Source organism: Papio anubis, chromosome 14 (assembly GCF_008728515.1).
Source record: "Papio anubis isolate 15944 chromosome 14, Panubis1.0, whole genome shotgun sequence".
In the NCBI taxonomy this organism is placed as follows: domain Eukaryota; kingdom Metazoa; phylum Chordata; class Mammalia; order Primates; family Cercopithecidae; genus Papio; species Papio anubis.
Window position 1 is genome coordinate 23843739 of NC_044989.1, and position 24780 is coordinate 23868518.

The window sequence follows — 24780 nt, forward strand, 5'->3', positions numbered from 1 at the left end:
TTGAGCCTGGGAGGCAGAGGTTGCAGTGAACCATGATCGTGGCACTGCACTCCAGCCTGGGTGACAGAGTGAGACCCTAGAGTAGGTTAGCTGAAATATTAGAGCATTTAAGTATATTTACTGAGCACAGTTTCTGAATATTTACCTTAAATACTTTTTCCTACACACTCTTAAGGGACAGAGCTCAAGATTAAATCCAGATCTCCAAAGTGCAGAGTCTTATATTTGTGTCCAGAAATGTGATTTCATGGGTATAGGGAGGAAGATCTTAGAAATGGCATGTGTCGAAGTCCAAGTGATTTTAAATGTCAGTAAAGTCATTGTGAATCAACCATATGAGCTGGATTCCCAGAAAACATACAGCTCTCAGGCAAGAGAGGCTGTGCTTAGAGTGGATAGCATCAGAGTCTTAGTCCATCCTGTCCTCATCCTGTCATTCCTGATGTCGCACTGTTGAAGGGACACTCATCAGTTGCAAAACCTTTAGAAAAGAGTTGAGTCTTGACACCACTTTATAGGAAGAAAACTGGAAAGAGGTGGGGTATTTGGCCCAAGGAAAAGACGACACAAGGGGGAATGAACCTTTTAAGTATTTTAAAGGCAGACATTAGCCGATGAATTAGATGTATAGAACTAGTGTGTGAACCTGCAAGTTACAAGGCAGATTTAAACTCAACCTAAGGGCAGACTTTCTTGAGGTTAAAATTACCAAAAAAAGTACCTGCCTCATGGAGCAGAAAGTTCTCAAAGGCCCATGGATGACTTCAGACCAAAGCTAGATGATTACTTCTCCCAGAAGGTGGTGGAGTCTCATTGCAGTCTAAATTACTTCAGCAGTTTCTTCCAACCCTTTGAAGCTATGCTTTTATATTAAAATGAAATACAGTATTTGACTTTTATAATATGAATCTTGCAAAACAGTTTGTATCTAGTGATTTTTCCCTTAAGTATATTTTGTATCTGAAGGAAATTATATGTGAAGACCATTATAATCCTGAAGTATACAATCCCTTTTTAAATTTTTTAAATTTTTCTTTGAGACGGAGTTTCGCTCTTGTTGCCCAGGCTGGAGTACAGTGGTGCAATCTTGGCTCACTGCAACTTCCGCCTCCGGGGTTCAGGCAGTTCTCCTGCCTTAGCCTGCCAAGTAGCTGGGATTACAGGCATGTGCCATCACGCCTGGCTAATTGTTTGTATTTTTAGTAGAGAAGGGGTTTCGTCATGTTGGTCAGGCTGGTCTTGAGCTCCTGACCTCAAGTGATCCACCTGCTTTGGCTTCCCAAAGTGCTGGGATCATAGGTGTGAGCCCCTGTGCCCGGCCTACGATCCTTTTATATGAAGAAAAACCAAATTATAAAAGGGTAGAGCAGGTTTCTTTGGTTTTTTATTCTTAGGAGCTCTGGAGTTGGGGAAAACCTAGTCATTTTAGAAGTCTTGTAGTTATTCTCTATTTAAAAAAGTCTACAAAAGCATTTCCTTTGAGTTTTAGAGTAGGAACTCAAAGTAATTTAGACTCCTGTGGAATTTACACTGTGCACAAGGCACGGATACGTGTGATCACTTGTTCATTCATTTACTCACGTTCAGCAAACCTGAAGCACAAGAAGGAGAGAGAGAGGTGTGGCAGCTTGTGCAGTGGAGTGCGGCGAGTGTCACAGAAGTCAGCACAGGGATTGTGGGACTTGGGAGGGAATACTCCTTTCCAGCGGAGATACAGGAGGAATTTCAGCATAGGCTGCCCGTGAGAGCTCATACTTGAGGTTGTAATGAGTCTTCAGATTTTTAAACCGCCAATACAGGGTTAAAATTGAGAAATGTAGGTTTCAGTTTTTCGCTCCCATGCAGCAGAAGTAGCTACCTGATATGACTATTACTTTTTTAAAAGATATGTATGGCTCTGAAGGTGGAAGCGATTTCTTTTGCTTCTCCCAGAGAACCAAGCCAGGTCGGTCATATGAAGATGAACAGATTCTTTTGGTTCTGGGTAGAATGTCATCATCTGGGGTGCTGGAGGCAGTACATGTTATGCTGCCTGGTTTATTCAGTGATTGTTTACCTAGCACTTCAGTCCAGCACTGCGATGAGTGCTGTGGGGGAAATGGAGGGGAAAAATAGTCCCTCTGTCTAAGGCTTATCAGGAGCGGGGAGAAAAAATACTTCTGTATGTCCCTACCCTTTGACATAAACTCATAGCTCTGGTCACCTGACCCTCTGTTCTCACAGGCCTTTACAGACCAGTCGTCAGCTTCCCCAGGAGACATGCGTCCTCCCAGTCTGGGTTAGGAGCACTGCCCCTGCTCCTACAGGATCCTGAGCTGGCCCCTCTCAGGACTAGATTGTCACTGTGGATGACTAGGCTGTTCTAGACTAGGAGATCCTTGAAGACAGGATCTAGCCTGGATGTGGCACACAATGGCAACACAAATATTTACTGGCTGATGCAATGACACAGTAGAGCACTTAACAGAAGTGCGTCTCTTCTCTCTGGGTGGCCCTCCCTCCCTCCCTCAGTTCAGCCATTTAAGGCTCTGTGCGACATCCTCATCTGAGGTGATGCCCTTCCACTGATGTGTAGATTGGCACATTCCTGGGCCTTTCTTCTCAGCTGCTTTGGTGTACAGTAAGGGCATACTTGCATGCTTAGGTCAGACTTTATTTATTTAAATTTCAACGTTTGGATTCAGGGGTATACATATAGGTTTGTTACATGGGTATATTGCATGCTGCTGAGGTTGGGGTGCGATTGAATCTGTCACCCTGGTAGTAAGCAGAGTCCCGAATAGGTCGTTTTTCAACCCTTGCCCCCTCCTGCCCTTCCCACTCTTGTAGTCCTCGGGGTCTATTGTTCCCATCTTTATGTGGAACACATTTTAAAAGCTTAATACAGGCTGCACTCTGGTCCTGAAAGAGTCTCATTTTTCTTGTAGGTTACAGTCCCACCATTTGTTGATCCTCTGCTTCAAAGACAGCAAGAGGTGGATGAAGAGAAGAGAACTGGTCTTCAATGTGAGACAGGTGCTTTGTGACCACTGGGCCTCATTTTTTTGAGACTGCTAATTGTCCAGTGACTTCTCACTCCAAGAGCAATTGGAGTTCTTGAAGAGTGTTGATTTTGATTTTTTATCTTCCTGTAGGAAAACGACATTCCATCAAAGAATTTAAAGAAATAGAGAAGGCCAGGCTGCATGCCAGCTCGCCCTACTTCACTTTCACTTCACATCGTGTGATTCCAAAAGAGTGGCATAAAGCCTCCGCAAGAGCCAGGAGTAAAACTTACAAATACAGGTACAGATGAGCAGAACAAATATTTGTTTAACTTGCAACTTCCTTTATTTCCTACTGAAGCTCTCGTAACTAGTCACACTTTTGTCTTTTAGTAGTTTATAGTTTTATTGTTACTATCATCACATTTGTATTATGAAATATATGTAGAGGACAGAATAAAACATAAACAGCTTAACAAGTCCCTGAGTCAGTCCTGTGGAATCACTAGCCATTTCAAGAAAGGGATCCTGCCCCCTCCCAAGACAGTCTCCTCCCTGCCCCAGAGCTCTCTTCACTTTATAAGTGTTCACTTCCTTGCTCTCCCTGTGGTGTTATCAACTAACTTTGTGTTCTTAAACAATATAGTTTATCTTGCATATTTTTGAATTTCATATAAACAGAACCTGAAAGCATTTATTCTTTTATGACTGACTCTTTAAAAAACATCTCTATTAAGATATAATTTACAGGCTGGGCATGGTGGCTCACGCCTGTAATCCCATTACTTTGGGAGGCCAAGGCAGGTGGATCACCTGAGGTTAGGAGTTTGAGACTAGCCTGGCCAACATGGTGAAACCCCATCTCTACTAAAAATACAAAAATTAGTTGGGCATCGTGGCAGATACCTGTAATCCCAGCTACTCGGGAGACTGAGGCAGAAGAATCACTTGAACTCGGGAGGCAGAAGTTGCCATGAGTCAAGATCACGCCACTGCACTCCAGCCTGGGCAACAGAGTGAGACGCCATCAAAAAAAAAAAAAAAAAAAAGATGCAACTTACATACCATAAAATTCATCTGTTGGGGTTTGTACATGTCCAGTTCATTGTGTGACTGCTTTTGTTCACCATTAAGTTTTTCAGATTCCTTTCTGTTGTTCATATAGTGTGTTAACTTCTATTTTCGGAGTGTATTCCATTGTATTTGACTATGCCATCATTTAAGCAATCCACTGTTGTGGACATTTGGGTTGTTTCCACACTTTGGCTATTATGAACGATCCAGTTTGGTATTTTGGTTCCCATAATCCACATTTATTATTTATTTAGTTAGTTAGTTTTGAGTAGGAGTCTCACTCTTGTCCAGGCTGGAGTGCAGTGATGCGATCTCGGCTCACTGCAACCCCCACCTCCTGGGTTCAAGCAATTCTCTGCCTCAGTCTCCCAAGTAGCTGGGATTACAGGTGGCCGCCACCACGCCCAGCTAATTTTTGTATTTTTAATAGAGACAGGGTTTCACCATATTGGCCAAGCTGGTCTTGAACTCCTGATCTTGTGATCCTCCTGCCTCGGCCTCCCAAAATGCTGGGATTACAGGCGTGAGTCACCATGCTTGGTCCACAATCCACATTTCTTAGGATATATACCCCAGAGTGGAGTTTGTTGAGTTGTGGGATAATATTAAACTGTTTTGCAAAGAGACTGTTTCAGTTTACACCTCCATCAGCATGGGGGAGAAATACTGTTGCTTCAAATTCTCCTTTACCGTTGGTGTATAATATTATCATCTGAGTAAAGCTGGCAGCTATATAATAGCATTTTCCACATTATCAGTGAAACTGAGTACTTTTCATGTCCTTATTGGCTGTTGGGTTTCTTCATTTGAGAAGCATCTGTTCGAGACTTTTGCCATTTTTTTTTCTGTTGGGATGTTTGGTCTTTCTTACTGATTTTCCTTATATATTCTGGCTATAAACCCTTTTTCAGTTATTTGTGTTATAAGTATCTTTTCCTATTTTGTGGGTTGCGTTTTTACTCTTCCTAATGGTATTTTTAAATGAATAGATGTTCTTAATGTTGATATAGTCAAACCTATTTTTCTTTTCCTTTATAACTAGTGCTTTTTATACATTATTTTAAAATGTCTTTTCCAAAAGCTGTATAGCCTTTTTTTTTTTTTTTTTTTGAGACGGAGTGTTGCTCTATTGCCAGGCTGGAGCACAGTGGCACGATCTCGGCTCGCTGCAACCTCCACGTCCCGGGTTCAAGTGATTCTCCTGCCTCAGCCTCCTGAGTAGCTGGGACTACAGGCGTGTGCCACCACACCCAGCTCATTTTTATATCTTTAGTAGAGATGGGATTTTACCATGTTGGCCAGGATGGTCTCTATCTCTTGACCTCATGATCTGCCCACCTTGGCCTCCCAAAGTGCTGGGATTACAGGCATGAGCCACCGTTCCTGGCCTGCTTTTATAGTTTTGCTTTTCAAATTTAGGCTTATAATCCAGTTAGAATTGCTTTTTGTATATATTTTATGTGGGACCCAGTTGAATTTTTTCCCTCTAATGATACCCATTTTCCTCAGTACCATTTATTGAAAATATAATTTGCCTGCTGTTCTGCAGCATAGACTTTTATACAAATTCAGTGCTGTTATGTATACTTAATTTCCAGGTTCTCCATCCTTGCCTATTTTGTTTCCTATAGCTTTTTAATGAGTTTTGATACCTGATAGAACAAATACACCAATATATATTTTATAATTAGCTCAAGTTTCATGTAGACATACACACATACAAACAAATTCCCAAACAAACAAAAAAGTAATGGCAGAAACCACAATTACTTTTGCACCAACCTAATGCTTGGGATTTTGATTGGGATTGTATTGTATCTGTAGATCAATTTAGGGAGAATTGACATCTTTACAATTTTGAGCCCTGTAATCCATGAACGTGGTATCTGTCTCTCCATTAATATGGGTCTTATTTTATGTAAGGGAGTGTTTCGTAATCAAATTGATTAAGAAGCTGGCAATGTTTGGAGACATTTTTGGTTGTCAGGGGCGTGGGGTTCTACAGGCATGTACTGGACTTAGGGCAGGGACGTGGCCAAATATCCTACAACAAAGAATTACTCAGCCCCAAATGTCAGTAAGTACTATGGATAAGAAACCGTGTCTGAAGGTCTTGTAGATCTTTGTTTAGATTTATTCCTACTTATGCCTATTTTATTATTATATGTAATTTCATTTTCTAGGTAATCGTAATGTATAGAAATAAAAATGATTTCATATATTGAATTTGTATTTGGCAACCTTGCTAAACTTTATTGAGTTCTGACATTTTATGTATAGAGTCTTTTAGATTTTCTATGTACACAATATTCTTTTTATTTTTTTGAGATGGAGTCTCGCTCTGTCACCCAGGCTGGAGTGCAGTGGCATAATCTTGGCTCCTCGCAACCTCCGCCTCAACCTCCTGAGTAGCTGGGATTACAGGTGTGCACCACCACACCCGGCTAATTTTTGTGTTTTTAGTAGAGATGAGGTTTCACCATGTTGGCCAGGCTGGTCTCCTTGAACTCCTGACCTCAGGTGATCCAGCTGCCTTGGCCTCCCAAAGTACTGGGATTACAGGTGTGAGCCACTGCACCCAGCCCACAATATTATCTTCTAATAAAGAGAATTTTATGTCTTGTTTTCCATTCCTTATACCTTTTATTTCTTTTCCTTACCTTACAGTACCAGTTAAGATCTCTGGCACAAAGTTGAAGTGGTGAAAATTGGCTTCCTTGTGCTATTCTTAAAGGGAAAGCTTTTGGTGTTTTTTGTGTTTTACATTATTTTTAGATTTCCATTAGTAAATTAAGGAAGTTCATTTTCTTAGTTTGCTATGAGTTTTTTTTTTTAGATCATGAATAGATTTTGACATATATTAATTTTTATGCATTTATTGATATTACAATTTTTTTCTCCTTTGTTCTGTTAATGTGGACATTTTTATTTTATTTAATTTTTTGAGATGTAGTCTTGCTCTGTTACCCAGGCTGGAGTACAATGGCACGATCTCGGCTCACTGCACCCTCTGCCTCTCAGGTTCAAGTGATTCTCCTGCCTCAGCCTCCTGAGTAGCTGGGATTATAGGCGCCCACCACCATGCCTGGCTAATTTTTATATTTTTAGTAGAGAAGGGGTTTCACGTTGGTGAGGCTGGTCTCAAACTCTTGACCTTAAGTAATCCACTCACCTTGGCTTCTCAGAATGCTGGGGGATTTATAGACGTGAGCCTCTGCGACCCCCTTGTGGAAAATTACACTGACTCATTTTAAAAATATTTTATTACAAACATTTTCAAATGCTCTGAATGTGGAGAGTGCAACACATTCCTATGTACCTATCACCCAGGTTCAGCAGCCATCAACGTTTTGCCGTTCTCTCTCTCTCACTTTACCCCACTTTCCCTTTTGTGCTCACCCTTTTGTGGGAAAATTCTAGGTCTCAGGTCATGTCATTTATACTCTACTATGTACCTCATGACAAAAAACACAGAAATGTTGTTTCCCAGTTTTCATAAATGTGCATTTGCTCATGAAAAATCTGTTTGCTTTAAGACATCTTTATTTCCCTTCTTTTTTCAACTTAACTTTATTTTTCATAACAAATTTTATGTTCACAGCAGACTTGAGTGGAAAGTACCTAGAGAGTTCTCATACACCTCCTGTCCCCCAACAAACACAACCTCCCCGACTGTTGACATCCTGCACCACAGTGGTACAAACTACATTATCACCCAAAGTTAATCGTTTACATAAGGATTCACTCTTGGCGTTGTACATTCTATGCTTTTTGACAAATGTACAATGACATGAATCCATCATTCTGTTCCAGTGTCACACAGAATAGTTTCATTGTCCTAAAAATCATCTCTGCCCATTCATCTCTCCTCCCCACTAACCCCTAGCAACCAGTGATTTTTTAATTTTTTAATTTTTTTACTTTTACTTTTAATTTTTATTTCTTTATTTTTTACTGTATCCATTGTTTTGCCTTTTACACAATGTCATGTGGTTGGAATCATACAACATTTAGTCTTTTCAGACTTTACCTTCATTCTTAAAGGGTGTTTTCAGGATTAAGAATGTTAGGTTGGCAGTTATTTTCTTTCAGCATATATCTTGTTGTCTTTTCCTCTTTCAATTGAGAAGTCACTTGCTGGTCTTACTGTTGTTCCTTTGAAGGTAATCTGTCCTTTCCCCTGGATGCTTTTATGATTTTCTCATTGTCTTTGATTTTTTGTAGTTTTACATGATGTTTCTAGATGTGGATTTCTTTTTATTTCTCCTACTTAGAATTCATGGGTCTTCTTGAATCTATAGGTTAATGTCTGTAGTTAGTTCTAGAAAGTTTTCAGTTATTTTTTCTTTGTTACCTCTGCCATATTCTCCTCTCCTCTCTTTTGGGTACTCTAGTTAAACATATTTTAGATTTTCTCACTGATTCCCTCTCTGTCTCTTATCATTTTTGTATATTTTCTATCCTTTTTGTGTTTCCATGTGTGGTTTCAGATATTTTATTATCTCTTTTGTTATGTCTGTTTGTTGTTAAAGCCATCCATTGAATTATTATTTTCAGTTATTTTATAGATCTAGAATTTCTATTTGATTTTTAAATTTGTTATTTTTAGTGCTAGCATACACATGCAGGTTGTGCAAGTTTGTTACACAGGTAAATGTGCGCCTAGGTGATCAACCCATCACCTAAGCATTAAACCCAGCATGCATTAGCTATTTTTCATAATGCTCTCCCTTCCCCCTCCCCACTCCTCCTTGATTCTTTTTCAAATAGGTTTTGGGGAATGCTGTCTGTACTTGGGGCCGGAGAGTTCTGTCCTCCATTGAGAAACCAAGTGCATTACTTGCCTATTAGGGGGAGGGTGATGTTGAGAACAAGGTTAAATACCCACCTGCCAGGACATCAGTCAGACCCAAGGAGAAAAAATCCACCAAAGATGTTAGAAGCACAGAGGAATCAGTCTCTACTCTGGTACTTAATATTGGTGACCTGGTATTTAAAATGCTCCCACAGAGGAAGGCAAGAGTTGGAGATTGTCAGCTCATTCCTGAAGGCTCTCCCATCTCTGGAATTGTTTTTAAAGCTGTTTAGTGATTTTAAAATTCTTATTTTTGATGGTAAATTTTCTGTTTTTTCTTCTCTATTTATTTCAGCAGGACTTTTAGCCTGTGCCGACTTCTATATTCTACACAAACATGGAAGTCTGTTATACTCTCTCAACGTTTTGTTTTCATTCCCCACCCTGAGTTTTGTTGGAATAAACAGTGCTACTTTGTTTCTGCTTCCCCTAGTGATTTTGAAGTTTTATGTATTATTTCTGGTTTTATGGTTCCTTTATCATTTTAACAAACATTTTTATTTAAACAACAGTAATTACACAACCCCCCACCCCTGCAACAAGACAAAGGCTTCATCTTGCTTTGTTCATCTCCCCTCTGGCTTCTCCGCTGGTATTCTTCCTTCAGGCTGGTCTCCTCCAATCCATTTTCCGCCCAGCAGCCAGAGTGGTTTTTTTAAAGTGATCAGCACTCCTCCACTGGAACCACTCAGTGCCATTCCCCTTACGACAAAGCCCAGGCCCTCAACATGGCACATGAGGCACCATCTGGGCCCTACCACCCTTTCCAATCTCAGCCCAGAAGTCCCATCGACCTAAAGAAAAGAAAGATTGATTAACCACAAAAACCTCTGGCTCAAGTCAGCACATTCATAACTCCCTGACCTGCCAGGCTGTTGCCTGCCTTTGCTCCCTCTGTCTGTCACTGGCCATTCCAGTGCAGGCAAAAGGGCAGTTATCACAGGGACACAGAACTCTCCAGCCCCCTACTGGCCCTTTCCTCCATCAGCAAGCCCCTTGAGGGCAGGGACTATGTCTTACTAATCTTGGTGTTCCCAGCACTTAGCTGGAGCATAGTAGATCATGAATAAGTGGTTGTTGAATGAATGAATGGAGGAAGAAAAGAGAAGGCTTATTTCCCTCCATAGGGCTAGGCTTCCTGGGGCAGAAATGGTGGCAGCCCTGGTGAAATTCCTCCGGGAGGATACACCCACAGGATGCCTCGCGTGGCTATTTGATGAAGTAAGAAAAGGACTTGAGAGTATGTGGTGAGGTGAGGCAGAGACAGTTTGATTACAAAAGCCAGAGTCGTTCTCAAAGGAAAGGTGGGAGAGGGGCTCCATATGTTAGAGGGCACCGGTATGTCATGGAAGCCAAACCAGGAAGGGAGCCAGGCTGCTCGGGGGACTGACTGGGAGGCTGGAGCCAGGCTGCCTCTTTGGGGCTATGTGGCACTCACCATCACTTCTCTTCGTGAACCTGCTCCATTTCTCTTTCTTTGCACACGGGCTTTCTGTGCTTTCCTGTGGGTGCTGGCAAGTGGAGGCGCCGTCCTGCCTGACTTTCTGGTTTAAGTACTTGGAGGCTGCCTGGAAGCCCCTTTGTCCCAACTACAGCAATAAGGATTGAGGCTCTGGACCTGGTGCCTCAGCCATGGCTGGGAAAGGGTTCCCGAGTCACCACCTCCCTAGGAATTGGGCCAGCAGAAGTACGGACCGGGCAGGCAAATTGAGGCACAGTCACCAGTGATGGCTGGTCAGTTGTTCCTTCTCAGAAGTGACGATTGAGTTCAATACATTAATCTTCAGAAACTATTTGATGGTACAATTCCGTCTGTGCTGAATCGAGACAATTTTTTTCTGCTTTTCTTCACAGTCCTGAAAAGCTCATCTGTGCAGACAAGAAACAGAAAAGAAAAGAGAAAAAGACCACTGACCTAAGTCAGGCTGCATTTGAAAGGCAATTCCTTTCCTCAAAACTCAGCCAGAAGAACAAAGTGGGTGAAAGGAAGGATCTGGTAAGCAGAGGCCTGGGGCAGGGCTGGCATGCAGGGCTTTGCAGCCCCCACAAGCAGCACATACTGGTTCCAGGATGAGCCACCGCCACAGCCCTCCCTGTCAGACAAGCACCCAAGGGTGGAGGAGGCATGGCCCAAGAAGAAGGGCATGTAGAGGAGGAGGGAGAAATGGCAGGTGGCCTCAGGCTCAGCACTGCAGCTCTGACAGGGCCCCTCAGGCAGGGAAGCCTTGTATGAAGAAACTCAGACAGGTGGTAAAAGTGGGACCTGGACCCCACTTCCTGGAGACAGATCCTGTCCTTCCAAGGTGAGGGCCAACCTGGCCACAGGGGCTTTTCCCCTGAGATTTCTTCAGCGCCTTTGCCTGGGCCTTTGCCTTTCTGCCACTTTCCCGCCATTTTCCACTTACTCCATCCAAACTGCACCAAAAATCGTGTTCTCCTTAGTCCACACACAACAGGTGGGAAGTTTTTGAAATGAAATTTATACCAAAAAATTAGGGCAAGATGAGATTTTTTAATATTTAAAAGGTATTTTTATATGTAAGAATTTTCCGAGTACAGATTTCTTATCTGGAGCTCATGGTTCATTTGACATGGTTTTCAGCTCCTGGTCTATTTCCTCTTCCAATCTCTCTGCCACGCTGCATACCCTGAGGCCTGAGGCACAGGACCCTCCCAGGGAAGGCCTAGGGGCCTCAGCTCAGGACCTGACAGCATCACTCCCACCCCTCACCACCACACACACAGGATGGGGGACTGCTACTCCTCTCCAGCCTGTGAGCCTGGATAGCTATTTTGTGACCCAGCTCCTGCCCAGTCTCATTGCTGTCCCCGGTCTCTCCACGGAGTAAGGGATTCTCCATCTGTGGTAAGTTACCTGTGACTCTTCAGCAGTTTCCTCTGAGCATAATTATATCTGAGAGCACAGGGGGCTCCTCATTCCGTATATTTTTCAAATATTCAAGATGTACAGCGTGATGATTTGCTATAAGTATTGTGAAATGTTCGCCACAGTCAAGCTTGTTGACATACCCACCAGCTCACATTGACTGTTTTCGTGTGTGTGTGTGGTGAGAATACTCACGATCTCCTCTCTGAGCCAATTGCAAGTATATGTTATTAGTAACTGTAGTGTCCGTGTTGTCCATTAGGCCTCTAGAACCTACTGTTACTTGTGGAGGGTCTTTACTATGAGTTGTCCAGGTCCTTGGCATTTTGAACAAAGAATTGACCAAAACACAGAGTAGCAGAGGAATGAAACGCGGGGAGCGAAGCAGCGAAAGCAGGGATTTATTCAAGAGAGAAAGCGCTCTGTAGGGTGGGAGCAGGCCCAGCAAGGGCTCAAGGGTGTTAAGTTCCCTGTTTGATGTTCTTATCTGCTACCCCGTATCTGGATGAAGGATTTGGTCCCTGGCTAATTAAAGGCTGAGGTGAATTGGCGCCCTATGCAGATGAAGGGGTGGTCCCTGCATTGCCTGCGGCTAATCCAGGGCACTCTCCCTTTCCATCTGAGACGTTGTAGAGGGAGTAGGCTTTGATCCTTTGCTGCTCGGCTTGGGGACAGGGGGTTTTCCTTTTGGTTCCGCTGTCAGAAGTGTGTGTTAATTGGTCTCAGGTTCCCTGCCCCCAGATCCAGGTGTTTTCTTTTTGATCCAGCTTTAGGGAGGCAGCTCCAATTGGCCTTGGGTTTCCTGTGCCCAGACCTTGCTGTTTTCTCAGACCTTGCTGTTGTCCCTGTCTCCAGACCCAGTTCTCCAGACTCTCTTCTCCTGCCTCAATGCTTACCATGGAAAGTTTGTACCAACACCTGTCACCTCACTGCACCCACGCCCTGACTCTGGTAACCACCCTTCTACTGTTTGGTTGGGTTCGACGTCTTTAGATACCACATATTATTACAGGAAGGGGGTCCTGATCCAGACCCCAAGAGAGGTTTCTTGGATCTCAAGCAAGAAAGAATTCAGGACCAGTCCACAGTGCAAAGTGAAAGTAAGTTTATTGAGAAAGTAAAGGAAGAAAAGAATGACTACTCCATAGACAGAGCAGCCCCGAAGGCTGCTGGGTGCCCATTTTTATGGTTATTTCTTGATGGTATGCTAAATAAGGAGTGGATGATTCATGCCTCCCCTTTTAGACCATATAGGGTAACTTTCTGACCTTGCAATGGCGTCTATAAACTGTCACGGCGCTGGTGGGAGTGTAGCAGTGAGGACGACCGGAGGTCACTGTTGTCGCCGTCTTGGTTTTGGTGGGTTTTGGCTGGCTCCTTTTTATTAGCCTGTTTTATCAGCAAGGTCTTTATGAACTGTATTTTGTGCTCACCTCCTATCTCATCCTGTGGCTTAGAATGCCTCACCGTTTGGGAATGCAGCCCAGTAGGCTTCAGCCTTATTTTACCCAGCTCCTATTTAAGATGGAGTTGTCCTGGTTCACACACCTCTGACAATATGAGATCAGGCAGTATTTGTCTTTCTGTGCCTGGCTTCTTTCACTTAGCATAGCATCCTCCACGTTCACCTATGTTGTTGCAAATGACAGGACTTCCTTCTCTTCTCAGGCGGGTTAATGGTCCGTGGTATGTGTACCATATGCATTTTCTTTACCAGTTCGTGTCAGCGGACACTTAGGTTGTTCCCATTTCTTGGCTATTGTGAATAATGCTGCAATGAACATGGGAGTGTGGATATCCCTTCAAGATAGTGATTTTATTTCCTTTGAATATATGTATATACACCCAGAAGTGGGATTGCTGAATTGTATGGTCATTCTGTTTTTAGTGTTTTTGGAAACCTCCATGCTGTTTTCCGTAACGGCTGTAGTAATCTACATTCCACCAACAGTGTACAAGGGTCCTGTTATATGTAAAGTTTCGGTGCCACAAAAGAAATAGCACTCAAATATGAGATTTTCTTTTTAATTCTCAGCAAGGCAAGGTACTTCTAGTTATTGTTGTTGACCAACTAAAATTGGTAATGGCTATCTAAATTTACTGTCCCCATTTTACTTTTTTTTTTTTTTTTTTTTTTGAGATGGAGTCTTGCTCTGTCACCCAGGCTGGAGTGCAGTGGCTTGATCTCGGCTCACTGCAAGCTCCGCCTCCCAGGTTCACACCATTCTCCTGCCTCAGCCTCCCAAGTAGCTGGGACTACAGGCGCCCGCCACCGCGCCTGGCTAATTTTTAGTAGAGATGGGGTTTCACCTTGTTAGCCAGGGTGGTCTCAATTTCCTGACCTTGTGATCTGCCCGCCTTGGCCTCCCAAAGTGCTGGGATTACAGGCGTGAACCACTGTGGCCGGCCCCAAGGCAAGGTACTTCTGGATAGAAGGGTGCGCCCTTACAGATGGAACAATGGTGAGCGCACACTTGGACAAGGGAGAAGAGGGGGTTCTTATCCCTGACGCACATGGCCCCTGCTGCTGTGTCAGTCCCCTATTGGCTAGGGTTAGACCGCACAGGCTAAACTAATTCTGATTGGCGAATTTAAAGAGAATGACGGGGTGAGTGCTTTGGCGGGAGTCAGGGCAGAGCAGGTAACAGATAATTGGAATGAGTTAGGGTGGAGCAGGTAATCGAAAAAGGTTGCTTTATGAGGAAGTTTAAAAGTAGAAGCCAAAGAGTTGAACATACTGACATATTATTTGAAAAGAAATTTAGAACTCTTATCTAACAGTCCCACACAAGCGAACACTTGTGATCTTTCGACTTTTTCCTAATCAGCCTAACAGGTGTGAGGGGACATCTCATTGTGGTTTTGATTTGCATTTCCTTGATGATTAGTGATGTTGGACATTGAGCACCTTTTTATATACCTGTTGACCATTTGTTCATTTTTTGGGGGGCGGGAGGGAGGCTTTGGAAAAATCTCTGTTGAGGCTCTGTCCCCATTTTTAAATTGGGTTATTCGCTTTTTTCCTATTGAGGTGAATGAGTTCCTTATGTATTTTGGATATTAACCCCTTATTTGATATATGGTTTGGAAATATTTTCTCCCTTTCTGTAGGTTGCCTTTTTGTTTTGTTTCCTTTGCTGTGCAGAAGCTTTTTAGTTTGATATAGTCCCACTTGTTTATATCAGATCTTATGTGACTGTGGTCAGTTCTACCCTTAATGGTTGGGTGGACTACACTAGTAGACCCAAGTGGACTGAGGTTTAAATGCAGTAGCAGTTAAGTTTTGCTTATGTCCCGGCACGTCCCAGTGGGTCAGCAGGCTGTCCCTCCTTCGTGCGGTCTTTTGGGGCCCTATCTCATGGGCCTGTGTCATCTTCAGCACCTGGCTTCCGAGGTTGCCCCAGGAACTCATTCCTGTCAACCTGAAAGGGGAAGAGATCGTGGATGAGTTCTTCCTGGGAGTCAGGTGTATGTGGTCCGGGCTGGAGGCGGCGTGTCACTTCCTCTGATGTTCCCTGGGCTAGGACCCAGCCCCATGTCTGTCCCTAACTGTAGGGTGCAGGGGGCACGGGGAAAAGTATTCCATGGCTGGTCTGCCCACAATGGCAGGAGAGCATTTTGTGGACATCTGGTCATCCCTGCTGTACATGCCACAAAAAGATTAGTTCTTTGTGGAGTTCAAAGATACAGACAGCCTTGTCTGAGAGTTGCGGGAACCAGAGTGAGTGAGAGAGAGAGAGGTAAAGCAAGAGGGCTGGCTGGAAACCTGCCTGAAATGGGGGTCTCAGCTCCAGCAGGAGGACTGAGTGTGGGGCAGTCAGCGGGGTCCTCCCTGCACCTGTAAGCCCCACATCCCTGCACCACACTTAGCCCTTCTCTTCTGTTGCTAGGTTTTAGGAACCAGACAGCAGAGACCCCGCTCCTGGGCTGCTGGGGACAGCCAACAGCACAGGGGTCCTCAGCCTGTAGGAAGAAGAGTGATGACAGCTGAGGTCCTGGGGCAGCACCTGGCTTCCCTGCAGAAGGCGGCCAGGCAGGGCCACCCTTGGTACTGAAGTTTGGTGGACTTGACTAGGCAGTGTCTGTACAATAGTTAAAATACTCTAAACATACTTTCTTTTTCCAGAAGTGGAAATAAATTGCAAGAAATACCCAAATCACAGTAGTTCTTGTTTATTGAGCTCCTGTTGTGAACCAGGAGCCCTGTGAGGTACTTTGTTCACTGAAAAGTTTTCGCAGTAAGACACTATTATCCTCTCCCAACACACAATGCTCTGAGGCTTGGTGAGCTGCTCAGAGGTGGCAGTCCCCTAGCTCAGAGGTGGCAGTGTTCTCTCAGGCCAGTCCCTCAGGTGCCACATAGCATGTTTATCCCCCCGTCACGTGCACTCAGACTTGATCATCAAATTGCTCAGAATATGGGTTGCCTTTAAGAGAGTGGAGTGCCCCTCCCCCGCCACAGCAACTGCTCCTGAAGAGCACTGGAGGGAGCTGCTGAGGGGGTTCTCAGCAGAGGGCAGACGTCTGGGTGCATGAGGCACATATGCCAGGTGCTGCTGGGTTAGAGGTATATGGACTCAGGCAGTACAGAGACTCGGGGGGTAGAGTCTTGGGGTATGGAGAGTCAGGGGGTATGGAAACTTGGGGTACGGAGACTCGGGGGTACAGAGACTCGGGGGTACAGAGACTCGGGGGTATGGAGACTCGGGGTATGGAGACTCAGGCACATCCCATATCCTCCCAAAAGTCAGGCCTACATTTGATTTCTCAAGGGGCAGGTGTGTACTCCTAGGCATAAGGGGACAGCTGGAGTGGCCGGGTATGCTGACGCCCATGTGGTCTGTGGTTTCATAGAGGTTGTCTGACTCTGGTCCTGAGGCTCCTCTGCCCTAAATCTGACCAAAGAGTCCTCTCATATCTAGCAGTGGAGAAATGGCACTCGCCACAGTGAGGATTACAGTCCCTGCAGCCCTGGGAACACAGGATGGTTCTGTAGCTCTCGTTCCAAGTAAGCCTAGAGCTGGTTTTGAGTCATCAGGGGCAGCCTTGCTGCTGACATCAGCCAGGCTGGCCTTGTGACCAACAAGCCCCAACCCTAGAGACAGCCAGCAGTTCACTCTGTTCCATGAGACTGGGCCTGACTAGCCAGACTTTCCCATAAGCAAAAGCAGTATGTTCAGTTGTTTGTTTCATATATCCAGTGACATCTCTTACCTTTTTTATGTCTATATTTTAACCAATCAGTGCCCAGGATCTATAGCTGAGTGAGTGAGTGATGGATTTTTAAATCTGAATGTGCCGGTTCTGTTTCCCAGTCCTTTGTCCAGCGATTATGTTTAAACAGAAGCAGGGGCTACGGTGGAGGCCCAAGCCTTTGGGACATTTGAATCCTTCCTGGTTCCTCCAGCTGCCTGGAGACCTGCTCCCTTAGAAATCAGGGCCCTAGCAATCCAAATTAGTCCTTCAAAAAGACATACCTGGCCGGGCACAGTGGCTCATGCCTATAATCCCAGCACTTTGGGAGGCTCAGGCAGGCAGATCACTTGAGGTCAGGAGTTTGAGACCAGCCTGGCCAACGTGGTGAAACCCCATCTCTACTAAAAATACAAAAATTAGCTGGGTATGGTGGCGGGCGCCTGTAGTCCTAGCTACTTGGGAGGCTGAGGCAGGAGAATTGCTTGAACCCAGGAGGCGGAGGTTGCAGTGAGCCGAGATTGCACCACTGCACTCCAGCCTGGGTGACAGAGTGAGACTCTGTCTCAAAACAACAACAAAAGGACAGATCTTTTCCCAGTTTTTACTCATTAATCAGGGGGTTTAGTGTCTAAGACCTTTGTGCATTTCTTTACTGTAAGTAACCCTGAGGTTATCACTTGATGAGGCAAGCTGAAGGACACAGAGGGTCAGTGGCTCCCACCGAGATCATCCATTTCACCCATTAAAGAAACCCAGCACCCGAAGCATAAGGTAGATGCACCAAAGTCACAGAACAAATTAGTGGCAGAGTCAAGGTGCGGTGCTGGGTCTCCTGACCTCATCCTCACTCTGTCCTTGGTTTTTCCCACATACCAGGAAGGAAACTTGGTTTCATTATAGGCAGCTTCTGAAGGTACCTTTTAAGAGCCTTTCATCTGGCTGAGAAAATTAAAAAGAAAAAAAGAAGCTTTCATATAGAAAGTAAATCAGTCAGACTTTGACAGAAGTTCCATCCATAAACATATGTCTTTATTCTCTTTCTGTACATATTGGCAATGATAAAGCTTAAAGATGCATGTCCTATGAAATGCAAAAACAATGAATTTACATAAATAATTTATACTTCAGAAAATTAAAGTTGAAAAATATTTTCCACATTATTAGAGTTCACAGTATTTAAATCAAGCTTTCCCACTTATACTCCAGACTATATTGTCTTAGCAGAGAGTGATAAAATCTAATCAGGAAAAAAATGATCAAGTTTCTGTTTTTATTCAGTGCACGAGTAGACGCTATTTCAGTATCAGGCCGCACAAGCGTCGAGGCTGCAGCCTCTCATCCTGACCCTTCCCCTCCTGAGTGGCTGTGACCCAGCAGAGGTCACTGGCGTGGAATGGTTACAGCGTCACCAAACCACTCCACGGTGGACACATTCAACCTAGCGGTAACGTCTGGTGGTCTGATGCCTCATTTCCATGTAATACTTTTTATAGCCCTGAAAATGGAAACCTTGGCATCGAAACACAGCTGAACATGTGAACACTAGGACAAGGCACTGTACTATGGGGTTTGGTTTCTTTTTAGGAAAGGTGTTTGCATAGATTGCTAGCTATTTAGTGTGCAGGAAAACAGAGCCCCCAGCGTGCGTGGCTTTGTGAGGGGTGAAGCTGCATGGTGCTCCCTCAGCCCTAAGAGAGCGCAGTCTCTCGTTCTCCAGCCCCAGCCTTGTGGGCTGTCCCACTGGTGCTGTCCTTTAGAACCCCTACAGGAGAGTTTTTTGCTCAAAAAGCTGCAAGTCAAAGCGGACCCAGACCTCCCCGGTGGGGACCTCGTGCAGCAGCAGTCGGCGGGTCACAGGGCCTTTGCTTTCCTGTTCTGTTCGAATTTTGGCCACTGGAATTTCAGTACGACCCAGGAAATCTGGTGAATAAACAGAGGAGAGTCAGAGTCTTTCTTCTTTATAAAATCATTAAAGAGCTACATCTGGAAGAGTGTCTGAAGTAGGATTCATAAAACCTTCACATCTGAAACAAGGAACTTCTTCTGGTTCATGGCTGTTGAATATCGTGAATGGGTGTGTGGGGAATGGTGGCAGGTTTATGTGTGAGAAGTTGCCATGTGGAATTCAAATCTCCATTCTGAGAATGCTCCAGGAGTGGTGTTCGCGTCACGTGTGTAGGGAGTGACGGGTCAAAGGCCTGAAACTATCTGAGGCCACCCCCTCCCCTGAGGAAGGCCACCCACCTCCTGCCAAAGCGAGATGACACAGGCCTGTGTCACTTCCCCGAAGTGGCAAGGGGTCTGCACACAGCTGAGGCCCCTGGATCAGGACTCCAGGATCTAGGAAACTGGAAAGCCTTTAGATCCCCTGGCTGAGCGACACTTACCATCTGGTGAAAACTGGTCTCTGTCAAACAGGGTGAGACACAGCACATCTTGGTAAAGATCCTTAATGAAGAACTGGCAGTTAAAATTCCACTTGGGATTGAGTGTGTCCTGGATGGTCCTGGTGGTGTAGCTCTGGGAGCCCATGCTGATTTCACAGTATGGGTTGCTTTTCCCTGAACAAAAACAAACCACAGACACATGTGGTGCATGCAGGTAAAACGAAGTGACTGACAGTGCCCTCCCTGAGCAGGATCCCAGATAACGGGTCACTCGAGACCATGGCAGCAGGAGCCACTGCCTGGGGCACCGTATCCCTGTGGTCTAGTAACAGGGTCTCCAAGTTCCCAGTGCTGACAGCAGCATTAACCGGGGTGTGGCTGAGAGCTCCACCACCAGGACCGCTCCCCACGGAGCAAGCCTGGGTGAGTGTCACTGCAACCTGCTGCATGCTTCCCTGGCGCACACACTAGGGAAGGCGGGCACTGGCACTTACTGGGAAAACAGTGATGAGAATATTGGTCCAATATGTGCATTTTAGTGGCACTGGACACACTATTAGAAAGCATTCCTTTATTCAGTGTTCAGAAGAGTCATCAGTGGCTGGGCGCAGTGGCACTTTGTCAATGACAAAGTGCTGTAATCCCAGCACTTTGGGAGGCCGAGGTGGTTGGATCATTTGAGGTCAGGAGTTCGAGACCAGCCTGGCCAGTATGGTGAAACCCCGTCTCTACTAAAAGTACAAAAATTTGCCAGGCATGGTGGTGCGCACCTGTAATCCCAGCTACTCGGGAGGCTAAGCCTTGAGAATCACTTGAACCCCGGAGGCAGAGGTTGCAGTGAGCTGAGATTGGGCCACTGCACTCCAGCCTGGGTGACCGAGACTCCATCTCAAAAAGTCATCAGCAAAAACTGGGGCAGGGCAGTTTACCATGTCTGTTGAAGGAATGAAAGCAGGATTTACCATTTGGTTTGCAGGCTTTTAATTCTGTAGCTTCAATGACATGCACCATCAGGCGCCCAATGCCTGAAGTCTTTTGGGAGCGGGCTACAAAAGAGGAAGACAAGTCTTGTTCATCTCTTCTCCAAGGATGCAGACCCTCACTGTCTTGCAAACCAACCATAACACTACTGGCTCCCTGTCCCCATCTGCCACTGCCCTGGGCCCAAAAGCCCAGCATCTGGCTGCCCTGTGCCTTTCCCCAGGCTGTGTCACCTGCTAGAAAGGCCCTGCTTGCTATTTCTGCCCTGCCTGCTTTCTCTGCCCATCAGCATCCTACTCATCCTTCAAGATGCAGGTCTGATCCCACATCTACCTCCCAGATCCCTTCCCTCCTCTGCATCCAGTATCCCTGGCTTATGAGCAGCCCACAGCCTGCTGGGTCTGAAATCCTGTATAATGTCTGTATCCTCTGCCAGACAGGAGCCAGGGTAGAGCATGGAGTGTTTCGATCATCCTTGTATTAACCCCTCAAGTGCCCAGCAAATAGTAATATTAATAAAATAATACAGGGTATTTGTGCAGCACTTAATAGAAGCTAACATTTATTGGATACTTACTTTGTGTTAGGCATGTGCTAGACTTATGTAAGTTATATTATTTAAACTGCATAATTATCTGATAAGGTAGCTCCCCATTTTACTGATGAGAAACGCTGAGGCTTAGAAAGGACTGTAGTGTGATCCACTCAGAGCTGCTAAATGGCAGGGTCAAAATTTAAACATCAGATACCAAAGACCAGGCCCAGTTAAGCCTAGCACAAAGTAATCGACAAATGTGGGAAGGACTGAACACACGGACGAGGCACAGCAACATATGCAGATGCTGATGGGAAGCAGAACTCAGGCAGAAAAACTGGATTGACATCTTTGGCCAATTAAGAGATCATTATATGCGTTATGAAATAATCATTGATTTTTCAACAGCAAGCTTTTAAAGTACCATTAATATAACATTCAATTAGCAAAAGCTGTTTTAAACATACCTTTTAGGAGTATATAACAAAATAGGGGAAACCTGAATAAAAAAACATAAAGAGCTGCAACTATAGCAGCCAGGAAGCTGGCGGGAGGCCCGGGCAGGAGGACAGCTGCATGGGGGGCCGGGTGGGGAGGAAGGTGGAGGTGCGGCTGGCTCAGAGCACAACCCTCCCCACCCCGTGGGGTGGAGGCCACAGGCCGGCCTGGCACAGCTGGAGATGCAGCAGGGAGGTTGGGGCCTGGCATTCATGTGGAGGCTGGAGAAGAATGTGGGAGTTCTGGTCGGAGGGCCACGGTGGGGCGGGGTAGGGTGGCAGGTGCTTTACAAAGACCACTGTGGCTCCACTGAGCAGGTGAGTAATCTGTGCCATGAACAGAGAGGACACCACCAATGCAACAAAGCTGGAGCCCCACCGTCATAAGTCACACTCCGGGCCTGATGCTGGGGGAGTTGCCTTGAGGGAGCTTATGGCCATTAAGTGAGAAAAGCAGGGACTGAGGGGGCGTAAGCAGAGACAACAGAGGAGGAGAGCCAGAGGATGATCGCAGCCTCAGGACAGTGGGGCTCCAGGTAGAAGTCACACTGGCTAGAGCAAGAGGGAAGGTGTCATGGAGGAGGCTGTGTTTGATGTGGGCCTCGAAGAATGGGAAGAATTTAAGGTGGGGGCAGAGCACTTCAGTTGGAGGGTGAGCACACATAGGAAGGCCAGGCAGGGCAATGATGGGCTGCTCAACTAGGCAGCTGGATGGGCCGGGCACAGCAAAGAGCTGGGGATGGGGCTGGGTGGCAGGTAACAGTGGGGATGGGCCCTGAGTGTGGGATAAGAAATGTGTCCTTAATTTGGGAGGCAATAAGGAAGATACTTCAGCAGGAAGAGGTGCACTAAGAGCAGCTCTGGAAAAAAGAATACTCCAGAAATGAAGAGGATGGGTGGCAGAGAGGAAGAGAGCCTTGTGCCGCAGCCTGGGTGGGAGATTGGGGGCCTGTGACACGGGGACAGGAAAGCAGGGTGATGGGAAAGTTGCGAGGGAGGAGGACTGCAGCACAGCTGACCAGGTGTGAGGCACCAGGGAGGGGCCTGGGTGGCTGGGGACCACACTGCGTTCCACAGGGGGTCCCAGGAGGAGGAGCTGCTGCTGGAGGGAGGCTGGTGGTCCCCTGGGAAAAGTCATGTGATGCGGGAGCAGTGGGGCAGGTGGCTCTCTGGAGGGCGCTGTTCAGAGGCGCGGGCTTGGGGGAGTGTGGCCAGCCTGACCCTGAAGCTGGGGTTAGGTGGGGTCCCCGAGCAGAGAGCTACAGAGGCGGGGAAGAGGCCTGGGTAAGGGTGGAAGAAGAGCTGGGAAGGCAGCCATGGGGTCCAGAGGGAAGGCAGAGCCTCAGTGACTGCCATCAGTGCAGGGAGCTGGGGCAGGGAAAGTGAACTGAGCCACTAACTAGGCCACTGGTGTCACTGGTGGGGACAGGACGTGGACTGAATTCTGGTGAGGTGAGAAGGGGGAGGAGGCAGGGGCAGAAGGATGGGGAGAGGGCAGACTTAGGGTCTAGGCCCCCTGGCTGCAAAGGGAGAGGGTGGATGGCAGGCCCTGGAGGAGCAGGAGCTGCTCAGGAGCTGCAGGGAGACAGACCACAGGAGCGGCACGTAATGGAGCAACACAGCCCAAGCAGAGGTGAAGTGAGTCATGGAGAGAAAGGAGTGGAGAAGGTGCAGTGGAGGGGGAGGGATAGAGGCGCTGCAGAGAGGGAGGTCCTGGAGCTGGCACTGCCAGCCCGTGTCTGTGTGGGCAGGGGCCCCAGGGAGGTTTGCAGTGGCAGCTTCAAGAGGGGAGGACTCTCTGGTCTGATCCCGCAGCAGGTCTGGTCTTTCAGGCCTGTCCCCATTTCATCAGCCTGACTGCAGGAGCAGTGGCCAGCATCCCTAGGGCACCTGGGGGCTGCGTCCCACCCTCCAGGCACCCCGATACCTTGGTAAGCTTTCTCGCGCTTCTTCTTCTCAGTGTCGATGTATTGCTCAGACGCCGCCTTGATCTTCTGCACCCAGGCAGTCCTGCGGGAGAAGCAGGGGCAGCCGTTGGCGGCATCCCACCCTCACAGGTCAGCCCAGAGCCCCAGAGCTCTGCACATGTTCAGTCTTTTGCTAACCTCAGCTTTCACAAGTTTCCTATCAAAGACCTGATATTAGTCAACCGAAAGATGCTTATGCTAATGGAGGATCCAGCTGAGAGCTGCTAATGCCCCTTCTTGACCACAAAATGCCAGGCACTCGCAAAGCGCTGGGACCCGGAGACAATGCATTGGCCCCACGGATGACACTTGGCATGAGGGGTTCTAGCACACACAGAGGAGCAGCAGCACCTCCCGGGTGGGCGCCCCGAAGGCACTATTGGAGCTGCAGGCTGAAGGAAGCTGGGAACAGCGGGGATGGGACTCACACAAGGGCGCCTGGGGGGCGAAGAGCTGCAGGTGGAGGGCCGGGGGCTAAGACCTGTGGCCCAAGGAGGCCTCGGAAACCAGCAAAGCACAGTGGGTTGTTACCTGCAGGCAGCCCCTGCAGGGACTGTAGCAGGGCCTGAGGTGCCAATCTGCCATCTGGGAAGGCTGCTGAGTGGTGTGGGGAGCGAAGCTGGGAAGCATGTTAGGGGGCAGCTGCGGTGACAAAGGCCTACCATGGGGCCGGAGCAGAGGGGCGTGTTAAGAGAGGTTCAGGATACAGAATTAGTGGGGCTTGAGCACGGCTGGAGATGGGTTTATGGCAGAGGGAGACGTCCAGGCCTTCTCCCAGAGTTCAAGGCAGGCCACACATGGTCAGGACTGACCTCTCATTAATGTTGTCTGTTCGGAGGGTGTAGACCCGATCAATGTGGGAAATGTGGAAGACAGGCTCATCGCTGGAAGGGTCTGTGGGCAGTTTCACCAAGACTTCATTCAGGAAAATGGGCTGAAAGAATTAGGGCCAAAACATAGGCTGTGAGATGGGTCAGAACACTCCACCCGCCTATGACCAGAGAGAGTTCCGTTTGTTCTGAAGAGCCTTGCTGAGAAGGAGAAAGGGGTCTAGTGTCAAAGGTCTTCTACACAGAACAAATGAAACCTCCATTTGTAAGAACAATGAAGCCTCCATTTCTGGAAAAGTCACCATCAAGGTGGGTCAGGTGTTGGGACTGGGGACAGGAGCTCCGAGCACCCACGACGGCTGGTGCAAAAGGCTCTCTCTGCTACCAACGCTGGTGCCGTGCTGGGGCTCGACTTACAGAGACCCAGTGCTGAATGCGGACGGCGGTGAGCCCAGGTGTCACGCGAAGCCAGAATCTCAGCTGGAGTCTGGCTGATGGCCAGCGGCGGTGGGGGAGAGCCCAGCCGCATGGGGCCCGAATGTGTGGGAAGCAGCAAAGGAAGCACCATCGATCTGGAACCAGGTGAG

At 46.8% G+C, this 24780-nt stretch overlaps 2 protein-coding genes across 17 annotated transcripts in view; one reads left to right on the plus strand and one right to left on the minus strand.

The window, feature by feature from the left end:
• Positions 1–24780, plus strand: part of FAM228A (family with sequence similarity 228 member A) — a 42322-nt gene that overhangs the window by 5353 nt on the left and 12189 nt on the right. Inside the window, exons 5-8 of one of the 4 annotated variants that reach the window (XM_009183781.2) lie at positions 2928–3015; positions 3135–3285; positions 10768–10909; positions 15691–15957. In XM_009183781.2, the coding sequence (XP_009182045.1) occupies positions 2928–3015; positions 3135–3285; positions 10768–10909; positions 15691–15855 (546 nt within the window). In that variant the 3' untranslated portion in view covers positions 15856–15957. Of the gene's footprint in view, positions 1–2927; positions 3016–3134; positions 3286–10767; positions 12043–15690; positions 15958–24780 lie in introns of those variants that run through there. The other 3 variants (XM_009183785.4, XM_017947331.2, XM_009183784.2) reach the window with 3 other exon arrangements.
• The window catches only part of ITSN2 (intersectin 2), a 154756-nt gene continuing 147979 nt past the window's right edge, over positions 18004–24780 (minus strand). For 5 of the 13 annotated variants that reach the window (XM_009183776.4, XM_031654972.1, XM_021924639.2 and 2 more), the window contains 5 exons: positions 24176–24297; positions 23324–23406; positions 20346–20429; positions 19384–19557; positions 18004–18916 (listed from right to left, as the gene is read on the minus strand). In XM_009183776.4, coding sequence (XP_009182040.3) covers positions 18759–18916; positions 19384–19557; positions 20346–20429; positions 23324–23406; positions 24176–24297 — 621 coding nt within the window. In that variant the 3' untranslated portion in view covers positions 18004–18758. Of the gene's footprint in view, positions 18917–19383; positions 19558–20345; positions 20430–20894; positions 21399–23323; positions 23407–24175; positions 24298–24780 lie in introns of those variants that run through there. The other 8 variants (XM_021924640.2, XM_031654974.1, XM_031654973.1 and 5 more) reach the window with 3 other exon arrangements.